This window comes from Pinus tabuliformis, chromosome X (assembly GCF_031772625.1).
Source record: "Pinus tabuliformis cultivar Carrire ecotype Pingquan chromosome X, CPIR1, whole genome shotgun sequence".
NCBI lineage: Eukaryota > Viridiplantae > Streptophyta > Pinopsida > Pinales > Pinaceae > Pinus > Pinus tabuliformis.
This window is the reverse complement of record NC_142308.1, coordinates 564,451,951-564,463,561: the sequence shown is the minus strand read 5'-3', so window position 1 is coordinate 564,463,561 and position 11,611 is coordinate 564,451,951. Positions and strand designations below refer to the sequence as shown.

Genomic DNA, 11,611 nt, shown 5'->3' with positions numbered 1-11,611 from the left:
AATTTAGGTGCAGAATATTCCATTATAGCCATCGAGGAAGAACTCAGAGGAGATTCAAGTACATAATATGAAAGAATATTGTAAATAGAAATACAGAAAGCAGATATAATTAACACATACAAATTTCTGAGAAAGCGGTATTTCATTAAACCCAAAAAAATTGTAATAATACAACTTAAATTACCCAAACTTCTCTTCAAAATAGAGACAGTATATTCAATCCAAAAATTAAGGGTTTTAGAAAATAAACTACAAATTCCTTTGGAATCATTCCCAAGATCTTCAGTTGTTACATCGAGGAAGATGTTGGCAAATGCCTGGAATAGCGTTCGGAGGAAGAAAGTATTGCAAATACACCAAAGCCATAAAGATGAACCAGATCTAAATTATGCAAAGATAGAAGCATTTTAGTATTCTCTTGGGTGGTAGAGAGGTACTAACTAACTAGCGCAGCCATATAAATTAAAAGGCTGACAAACACTGATAACAATCAAAATATATGTGCCAAATACTTGTGCCATTTGTAACACAATGACAAAAGGAGTGGAGGGACAAGAGGAGTGGAGGTTTCCAGAGGCTGGAAACGGAAAACTGTTGGTAAACCCTTGACTCCATCCAATTGGATTCAGTATCCAACTAAGAATATTTTCACATGATTAGATCTAGACCTTCAATAATTTTCTATTTTTTAAAGAACCAACATTCTGGAAGCCCTATTCTGAAATAGGCCTTATCTATCAGCGTAATTATTGGCAATTATTGGCTGTACTGGGCATAAATTGCTATATACTAGACCATTCTTGTTCCTGGAAGTTGCAACCTCTCTCTCGTTTTCTTCCTTTTAAACTAGGCATTATATTATTGCCTTTCCTATTACACGTCTTCGAAAAAGAATTCCAAAGGATTATCCTATGATCTCGAGGAACTTTATTATAATTCTCGCTTTTCTACCTGGTTCCCCATCAAGGTATGTGTTGTTAACTAAGAGAATGATGCTTTTATATAGCGTTTTGCAGGTAGAAGATAGGATTCAACCTTTGCTTACCTTTAAAAATACAACATTTCGTACATTTCAATTTTGCCTGGATGGGGGATAAGTATTGCACATACATAGAAGATGAACCCCGCATTAATCCTCGTATAAAGACACACAATGGAATGAATTGAGAATGCATTCAAGCCTCTTTCTCCTTTGACATTACAAACATTTCTTAACCACCCGAGTGTGGCAAAAGAGCTAGAATACCCCCATACAACAAGTAGTCATGGTGTGGTAAAGACCAAAAATAAAACTCAATGCAAAAGTGCCTGATAACTTCTGCATACTGCTGCCATTTTCCAGAAAAAAACATTACTTATAAATGTTCTAAAAATAAAAACTGTGGACTTTTGTACATTACATGTACCAACATTTCAACCAAACTGACAATTGGTATCAATAAGGGATAGATACAAGGAAGGACCACATTTACCAGGACACCAACCAATTCTTCAGGCAATACTTGAAACCTGGCACTAAATCAATTCTATCAGTGCTGCAGCAGGGATGAATAGAGGCTATCATTATTGCATCCAGGGACACGAGAAAACAATGGTTTTGGACCTGACACCCTAAGGGGCTTTAGAAAAGAAACTCAATTTTGAAAGAGGATCTTATTCCAGTCCTGGGATCTCACATTTTGAAAGCATGTGAAGGGTTCTCAAGGGCATGCTAAGGACCTAATTGCTTGAAATCCAATACGTTGTCTCCACTACATTGAGCTCAGGCAACTCTCTGCCGTTTTCTACAGTCATTAGCCTCTTCGTGGTTTGGGGTTCTCAGCAGTATCACTCAATTTTTGCCCCCACTGATTTTACATTATAGGGGTGGCCAATCAGGCATTTTTGCAATATGCTCTGTACCATCTCTTTTTTCTCAACTAGAAATTAAGCATTTTACAAAAAACAACTATGTTGATTCCTTAGTCACAAAAGAACATATGAATCCCTTATCTGAGAGTAAAGCAAGAAATAACTCTTCTCGGCCATGGCAATTACTAGGAACATAACTTCCAACAAGATCACAAAGACTGCATATATAATTTCTTATGAGGACATATAAAATATTCCCTTTCAAACAATACACCATTCTTTTATATTGCCTTCAAGGAAATGTTCTTAACAGCCATGGCCCATAAAGGTCATCATCTCTAAATTCCTCACTTAATATCTCAGACATGTAAAGATCAAATATGATGTCATACAAAATTTATGGGGCTTTACAAAAGAGTAGAGTGGTCAACAACATTAAACCATGAATTATATAAGCATCATCTAAACAAGTTAATTTGAAGACTGGGCAATATCATCCATCCGAACCCAAAAATTGAAGAAATGATAATTGAAGTGCAACATACAGAAAGACGCAAATTAATATAAGAGTCTGGTTAAACTTTAAGAAACGCACATGTTTAAAAATTAAAAAATAATAATGATCAACTCAAACATCATGAGAAACAGAAACTTCAGATGAAAATCTTCCATGATTGTTGCACAAATAAGCCTCTTACAAAATTTAATTTGCCAAAAAGGAAAGTGCATGATGTCAACACATAAAAAAAAATGTAACGCCTTCTTGGCAGCAACAATACTAAATAGAACCCCTATAGGCGAAGAAAAGGCCAAAGGCCTAGAGAGCAATTCATTTATCGAGCACCAGCAGGTGGATTTGTAACACCTGGGCGAGGACCCTGGCCAGGGCGAGGACCTTCCTCCTGCAAAGAAGAAAAACAAGGAGCTTGTAAATAAAGTATCCATATCTGTTAAGGTTTATATGCATGACAACGTAATTGCTGGGTTTTGTATAATCTTAGCTTATATAGCTGTGCTTAATTGATAACAACATTCATCAACAGTCAACTACAACTTTATTTACAGTATGATGTCACATATTTGCAACCCTTGGCCATCTCATGCCCTCATTTGAGGTTTATAAACTATGTTCTGAACAGAGTTAATTTTTTATTCAAAATTCAAGAGACACTTTGTGAGGTTCTTTAACTCTTCATCCAGAAGCTTCTACCATTCTGGAGGTCTAGTTCACAACAGTTTTGAAGAATGCACAAAAATGGTTCCATCCAATTCCAATACATTCTTCCAGTATGCCAAAGAGCAAAAACAATACTTCTCATCCCATTTTTGTTATAAGTATTCTGGTATAGCCAAAATGCTACGAGGAAGGTTTAAAAAAAAACACGGATAAAGGAAAATAAAATAAATGGAAGAAAAACAGACTTGAGGAAATCCCATGGATGAACCCAGTCTGTCTCAACCACAAAAGGTACTTAATTTTATTTTCCTGGGCACCCCTAATCTTCCATTCCACGAATTGTCATTTTAAAATTGATTCTTGCTGCTAGAATGCTTTCTCATTTTGGTTTATCTTGTCAACTATAGTTGATGGAAGGAAGTTTCATTTGCTATATAACTATACATCAGAAATATGAACAGCTTTAAACAGTATGTAAACGACTATCACCTGGATGTTTTGATTTGCTACTGTACTGTATACTACATTTTCCATAAAAAAGGAGGATCTATTATGTCACTCCCATACAAAATTCAAATGCTTATCAACTCTAAAGGAGGTTTTATTCTCCTATGTGAATCTTCCCTAAAGATATGAAGAACTTTAAAAGGCATGCACACGCCCACTAACAGGACGTTGCATTTTGCTATGGAGGATCAAGGCAAGAGGGGGCATTTTCCCTTATGAAAAGGCTCCTTGGGCCTTACTTTTCAGTTGTAAGACGGGCCTTACTTTGTACGTGACGAATTCAAAGAAACGGAGCCTAGACTTGTCAACACGAAATGCCCAAGAACAATACACGGAAAATTTCGCTAAAAGCATTACTCCCTGTATTTGATTTGAAGACTTAACACTTCTCGGAACAGAGAGTAATGTTCGATATTACAGCCCCAGTTTTACGTGACCGAAAAAATGTCATTGTATTGGAGAATACAAAAAAAATTGCCACAGCAGGGCCCTAGATTGATTGATTGATTTAGATAAGGGAACATACAAAACTATATGTTATATCGAATGAAAATATGATAGTTCTCATGAATTTTAACAGTGTCTTGTGGAATTAATTTTTTAACAGCTTGGAAGTTCTCTGCATACAAGAACTACTAGTTACTAGTTACTACAAAAGACTTGCTTCAACAGATTGAAAAACAAAGCAAAAGGAGCACGACATAAACGATGATAAACATGTACATACCCGGCGTCTAAAACGCTGTGGAGGCTCGCGTTTGCGGCGCTCGGTGCGGGATCTGACGCGGACAACATGGGAGTGAATTGCACAAGACACGCAGTACTGCATCTTTGCATAAAGCTTTGGAAGCATGTACCCTGATATTTACAAAATCCATTCCAAAATCAGACCTCTGTGTCGAAAACCCTATAACGGTTTAAAAGGAAAACCTCTTATCACGATTATAAAAAAATCACAATCAAAACAAATAACGGCATAGAGAACAGCACAGATCGAAGAAACATGAGCAACTGAAAACAAGTATTACCATCGTTAACGCACGCCTCCTGAACATCACGCACAGCAGCTTGCTCGACTATGTTACGAACAAGAAATCTCTTCACGGCCTTATCCTGCATTCATTTGCAATCAGTTATTCCTGTGTTATTGGGCGTATTGCATAGTAAACAGAAGAGCACAAAGAACAGAAAAAAATTGAATACCTTGGGAGTGCATCTACCGCAATTGGAACAGCGAATGAACTTAACATGGCCGCGCCCATGCTTGTTGCGGCCTCCATTCCTTCTTTTGAACGTCTGCAGTCAAAGAATAACATACATCTTTATTTTTTCAACAAACCCTTTGAATTTGCTTTATTTTCAATGAAAAGAGAAGGGTAAGAGCATCAGAATAGAGCGGTGATGGCCCATAACGAAGTACCATGGTGAGGTTTGTGTGCAGCGAAACCTGCAATCAGTATCTCCTCCTCCCCCCTCTGCAGCGCCGTGAAATACAGAACCAGGAAATAAAAGTTGAAAACAGATCGGTTTTGATTTTTTATTTAGCCTAGGGTTAGGGTTTGGGAAAACCAGCGTTTTGTCCGGTGGGATAGGGTTTGGAGAGATCAGCGTCTCTTAGTTTGATTGAAATAATTTTTTTTAAGTGGAGAAATTAATAATATTTTTAACTATAGAAATATTATTATGATTAATTTTTTTGTTTGTAAAGTTTTTTAGTGGTATGATTGAAATAATTTTTTTTAAGCGGAGAAATTAATAATATTTTTAACTATAGAAATATTATTATGATTAATTTTTTGTTTGGAAAGTTTTTTAGTGGTATGATAGAAAATAGAATTAGTTAGTGGGTAGAATTAAAATAAAAGAGGGTAAAAGGGCAAGTTGGCTTTAGGTCGAAGCATTCTATGGTAGATCATGGTATCACGTTAAGACATATTATTGAAAAGGTTTGGGGGGACAAAGAAGAAGTATGTTGCTCCTTTGTTGATTTCAAAAAGGCATTCACACAGTCCTTAGTGATAAGTTGTGGGGTAGAATGGAAGAACTTGAAATTCCTTTGCAATATAGAGTTGTTGTCCATATGCTTTATGAAGAGGTGAAATTCAAAATTAGAACTTCAACAGGCATTTCAGAAAGTTTTAGAAGTGACATTGAAGTCAAGCAAGGTTGCCCTTTATCCCCTACCCTTTTTTGTTTATATATTGACAAATTGGAAGAGTGGTTAAATCTGCAAGGTGGGGATGGTGTTCGATTGGGGGAGTTTGTGATAAAGCTTCTTTTATATGTTGATGATCTTGTATTGATTGCTAAATCGGCCATGGATTGCAGATGCACCTATATGCCCTTGAGCATTTTTGTAAAGCAGTGAGGATGCAAGTCAATATGAGTAAGACCAAAATAATGATTTTCTCTAATAAAAGGAAGCAAATCCAGTATACTTTCTTCTTTGAAGACAACATTTTGAAGAAGTAAATGAATACAAGTACCTTGGGATCAATTTCAACAACAAGCTTAATTGGGAGGACTACAGAGAGAAGTGAATTTTAGGAGGGTGGAAAACATTATATGCACTACAAAACAGATGTAGAGAGGCAAAGTTATGGCGTTGGAAAACAATTAAAGTGTTTTTTGGACTCCTAGTTTGTCCACTGATATTATATGGGTGTGAACTATGGGCTAGCAGCATCTATGTTTCAAAATAGAAACAATTTGAGAAAATCCAAAAATGTTTGGTCATGAGCAAGTTCAAAATAAAAAGTTTGGTTCCTTATGAGATAATGTTGGTTAAAACAGGAGCAACGCCAATCGAAGAAATTGCTATGCTGCGTCTTATAAGGTATCTAAAACGAATTGAGCAAATGGGAATAGGTAGATGGTCGAAAGTTATCTTCAATGAAGGCATGAGTGAAAGAAAGAAATCATGGATGACAGAAAACAACAAATGGATGCAAAAATAGAATATTTACATCAATGCATGTCCCACAAATAGCAAGGAGCTAGAGCATTTTGTTGTGGAGAAGTTTCGTAAGCGTATATGGGGCAAAGAGTTGGGTAGAAAGAAGAAATAATATATTCAAGAATTTAACCCCACTTGTGATCTCCAACAAAAAGAGTACATTGGAGCTAGCATTCCATGCAGAGAAAAGATTCTTATTGCTCAATTAAGAACTAACTCACATCAACTTCGGTGTGAAACGGGACGGTGGAAGAGACCTAAAGAAGCTTGGGAAGAACAGGTGTGTACTTTTTTCACTTCTGGGGCAGTGGAATCGAAAAAACATTTCATTTTGGAATTTGTTGCTTTTAGAGACATTAAGGACAATTATGACAGTATGTTAGCATCAATTCCTTGGCATTGTCTTTTTAGTTAGGGGATTGTTAGAAACTTGGGTCAGCTCATCATCAATTTGAGTAAGAAAATGATTGAATTACAAAAGGCAAAATACAAGGATGCTGGTAGTCCCATAGACTATTTTTAGTCTTGTGAAAGTTAAAATATCATTCATTTATTCATTCTTTGTTAAAGTGAAATAACATGTGAGACTATTCTTTATGTCATTAACTTTATATGTGAACTTAAGAATATATGTTTTCTAGTCATAAATAGAATTTTGTAGTGAAATTTTTGTGTACACGGTGGGTTATTTGTCTTATAAAAAAGGTAAAAAGGTATTTTATATAAATTTGGGATTTTAGTGAATTTTAAATTTAAAAATTAAATTATTATTATAGTTGATTTTTTTATTTTTATTTTATTTTTATTTTTATTTTTTAATATACATTATTATACATTTGTATTTAGAATTTTTTAATTAAATTAAATCTAAATCTAAACTAAATTTAGATTTATTTTCATTAAATTAAATCTAAATCTAAATTTATCAATTGCAAAGGAATCAAATTTCTTTTTTTTTTTAACAAGATCGGATACTTGTGTATTAAAAAAACTTCAAAAGGCAAAGCTTGTTACATACTGTAGGAAAAGCTGAGAGAGAAGGATCCAAAATGGGTGCGCAGACCCTTGATCCTTGTTGATGGACTTGGTAGAGATAGTTTGAAAAAGATAACGGCTATACTGTCGTACAAACAAGCCTGCTAATAAACAAAATTTACAAGACATTAAACAGATTACTGTTGCTGATTAACAGAGTCGTCAAGCTGAGGTTCCTTTTTGGCGCTGATTTTAGTCGAGGTCTCTGCTTGCATGCTTTGTGTTATTGAACTGATATGAGCAATTGCTTCTTCCATGTGGTTGCACTTCTCCTTGAGATTTTCAATCTCCGCTTTTTTCTTCTCCAGTTTTTTCCTCTTGGAGTTTCTGTCCGCATGGAATTCCTCCTTGAGCTCATTAAAGTGCTTAACGAATCTTGCAATCATAAAGCAGTGGGCTTTACATAAGGTGCATTCGCTGTTTGTGATGATGCGCTCCAGAGGGTTTACAGTTGTGTCACGATCTTCTGGGAGCTCTGCCATTTCTGAGACTCGGGTGTAGAGAGCTTTAGAGGCTATTGACGAGAAGAAAGAATAGGGGGAGCGTAAGGAAAGAGGGCAGGATGAGGGGGAGAAGGAGGAGCAGATCGGGAAGAGAGCAGGCCCAACGTTGAAGGAGGCTGTGGAATGAAGGGATAGCTGCAATACAGGAGAAGACGAAGGACTGAAGGGAGCTGGAGGAGGATGACGCTGAAACAAGGAGACAGAGCAGTTAGCTGAAAGGAATAACAGAACAAAACAATTGCAAAAATTACCCCTGAGAACGATTGAGAGCGGCCTTCCGATTGAGCTGAACGAAATGCGTTCTCTAGAACTGTCCCCAGGCTGAGTGAGGGGAGGCGATCCTTTGCACTTATGCAAATGAGGGAATGGAGATCTGAGATGCGCTGAGAGGGAGGGACTCTGGTGCTTATAATGCTGAGTGAGAGACTGAGCCAACTGATCTGCCAGGAGATCCTCAGAGATTTGGCTGAGCTTAAGATCAGATTTGAAATTGTTTTTGCAGTCGATGAAGATTGTGAAGCGACGGAGGCCTACCTTCTGCTCAGAGATGTCATGGGAGAGCTGAGAGTTCGTGGACTCGTACCTGATCTTCTTATCAAACACGATTTCTTTTGCGCTGCTCAAGGAGGAGGGGGGCACGGTGTCAGGGAGTATGCTGGCTGGAGGCGGCTTGGCAGGCTTAGAATATCGAGCAAGAGGGATATTATGATTACTGAGATGACTGGATTTCAGAGTTTTGGGGAAGTGATGGAACCTGCTACGGGATTGATTTGTCATAGATGTGATCATTTTCTCTGGCTTGTCCAGTAGGCCTGTTGGATGCCCTTGTGGCAAGTGAATCAGCTTCTGAGTTGTGTTCCCTTAAAACGTGTTTGAATGTTGTGTCTCCCAACTGCCTGACGTTGTCCATTATTTTGGATTTTAGATTGATTAGTGCCGCTTTTTTAAAGTCTCCCCCTGAAGCTATAGCTACAATAATGATTGCTGAGTCTCCCAGGATGATTGGGTTCTGGATTCCCATCCGTTTCAGTATGGTAGTGCCTAGGAGGAGGTTGTAGGCCTCGGCCATGTTGTTTGACATTTGCCCCAGGCCCCATTCGTAGGTTAGAAGAACTTTGCCATGCTGATCCTTTATAACTCCCCCTGCCCCGGCTTTCCCCGGGTTGTTTTTGGAGGCCCCGTCAAAATGTAGAGTGGTTCGATTTTGGTCGAGGATCCATTGTCTTATTTCTTCCTTGGTGCCTCTGAGCTTCCAATTATTGCCTCTCTTGTCTGCTGTGGAGTGAATTTGTTTATGCTTGTCATACTTGAGACAGAATTTGTTGAGCCAATCCTTCTCATCCTTGTGCCAACTGATTTGATCTGGGAGGGAGACAGTGTTGGCACTTATTGCTTCGGATATAATCGCCATTGTTTTTGCCAAAATGTGAGCTGGATTAGGCTTCTGGTTGTTGAAGATGAAGTTGTTTCGGGATAGCCAGATTTGCCAGCAGAGGGTTGCTGGGATGCATTTCCACAGGCGGATGATGGAGCTCTTGGATTTCTTGGGGAAAGGGTAGCATTTCTCCCAATTTTTTTGTAGATTGGGAAGCTGGTCAAAGGTCTCGCTAATTTTCAGAGGGCTAATGAGCTGAGTCCAACAAATTTGCGCGAAGGGGCAGTCCAAGAAGAGATGATGGCTGCTTTCTTCCTCAGCACAACAGTGGCAGCAGATTGAAGGGCCAATTATCCCTTTTTTCCTGAGGTTCTCGGCTGTGAGTATCTTGCCTTTGAGGAGTGTCCAGTTGAAAATTTTATCTTTGGCAAACACTCTGATTTCCACACTGCTGCATAAAGATTCCATTTGCCTGTTGTTGAATTTGCCTGAAGAAGCCTATATCCCTCTTTGACAGTGAAGTTTCCTCCACTGGGATCCCAAATGTACCTATCGTCGATCCCTTTGTTTGTGGGGGCAGAGCCTGAGAGAGAGGTTTTGAGATCGGTCCACATATCCCTGAGAGCGTTTGGGATAGGGAGGCCCTTCCAATCATGCCAGCTGTTGTGATCCCATATGGAAATATCAGATAGAGAGGTCATATTCTTTGCTTCCATCCAGGTTTGCAGGGGTCTGAGGTTCTGAATAAGGTTTCTTGGATTTGTCCCCATGATTCTATCGGACCAAAGATTTATAGTTTTACCGCTGCCAGGCACTTTTGAAATATGGTTTCTGAATTGGGGGAGGACTTTTTTGATGAGCTTCCAAACAGGAGTGCAAGGTCTCTCAGTGATTATTTCGGCGAGGATATTAGAGTTCGGGCCATTGAGATACTTTCTTTTCAAAGCTTCGACCCACCAGGAGCCTTTTCCTATTAACATTCTCCAGATCAGTTTGAAACCCATAGCTCTATTGGAGAGACTCGGGATTTTGATGGCTAGGCCTCCATTTTCGAAAGGGAGGATGACTTGGTCCCATCTGACAAGGCTGAACTTTTTCGAGTCTTGCTTCCCTCCTTGCCAGAGGAAGCTTCTCATAATTAATTCCATGTGCTTATGAGTGCTGGCAAGGGCCAAAGTTACTACATATTGGTATATGGGCAGAGCGGAGAGGATGGCCTTGATGAGGGTAGTTCTACCAACCAAATTTAGCCAAGATAACCCCCAGCTTTGGAGGAGTCCCCTCATTTTTTCTATGTGCTTCACCCAAATTTCGGACTTGACTGTTTCCTTTGCTAGTGGCAGGCCCAGATAAGAAAAGTGGCTCCAATTCCTTTGCACTGGAATGTCCAAGATCAGGGAAATTCTTTGCATGATTTGGAGAGGGGTGTTCCAGGTGTATATCATGCATTTTTTGTTGTTTAGCTTTCCCCCTGAGACTGCTAGGAAGGCATCCAAAATTTTCTTGAATCTTTTTGCCATCAAACTTGAGGCTCCCCCGATTAATAGGGTGTCATCTGCAAAAAGCGAATGGTTGATTTCTTTGATCCCTCTTTCTATATTGATCCCGATGATCTCCTTTTGCTTGTGTAGTCTCTCTAGATGGATGCTCAAGGTCTCCGCCATTATGATGTATAAAAAAGGAGAGAGGGGGCAACCTTGCCTCAATCCCCTAGTGCTTCTGAAATAGCTGCTCGGTCTGCCGTTGATCAGGGGGGCAGTCCAGGGGTTAGAGATGCATCCCTTAATAATGTTTATAAATTTGTTGGAGATCCCGAATTTACTAAGAACTTCCATTAGGAAATGATGGTCCACCCTGTCAAATGCATTAACCATGTCTAATTTGATGATCATACCTCGTTCTTTCTTGTTGATACTGTTGTGTATTGCCTCCTGAATCAGAATGACATTATCAGTGATTTGTCTCTGAGGTACAAATCCCCCTTGATTCTCGGAAATGAGGGTGGGGAGGAGCTTTTTAAGCCTGTTGGCTAGAATTTTGGTGACAATCTTGTAAGAGACATTGCAAAGGGAGATGGGCCTGAACCGATCGAAGGAGAGGGGATTGATATCTTTGGGAATGAGGGCGAGGTGTGAGGATTTGGTGTTTTCCCCCATCTTGCAGTTTTTGAAAACATTTTTTACCATCCTTACAAAGTCTTTTTTTTA

The 11,611-nt window shown here is 38.7% G+C and overlaps 1 protein-coding gene across 1 annotated transcript; it reads right to left on the bottom strand.

Annotated features, from left to right (window-relative positions):
• Positions 1-2,426: 2,426 nt before the first annotated feature.
• On the bottom strand, positions 2,427-5,147 carry LOC149141273 (small ribosomal subunit protein eS26-like). The gene is made up of 5 exons (XM_089447474.1): positions 4,956-5,147; positions 4,739-4,831; positions 4,564-4,648; positions 4,263-4,393; positions 2,427-2,753 (listed from the first exon to the last, which is right to left on the bottom strand). The coding sequence occupies exons 1-5, from the start codon at positions 4,956-4,958 to the stop codon at positions 2,685-2,687; spliced, it is 381 nt and encodes a 126-aa protein (XP_089303600.1). The 5' UTR covers positions 4,959-5,147; the 3' UTR covers positions 2,427-2,684.
• Between the last annotated feature and the right edge of the window lie 6,464 nt (positions 5,148-11,611).

Excerpts from the sequence above, each read along its gene's own strand:
- LOC149141273 (XM_089447474.1), bottom strand. Across the intron at positions 4,394-4,563 it reads GGAGGCGTGCGTTAACGATG|GGTACATGCTTCCAAAGCTT; the intron begins GTAATACTTGTT and ends TGTAAATATCAG. Across the intron at positions 2,754-4,262 it reads CACAGCGTTTTAGACGCCGG|GAGGAAGGTCCTCGCCCTGG; the intron begins GTATGTACATGT and ends TCTTCTTTGCAG.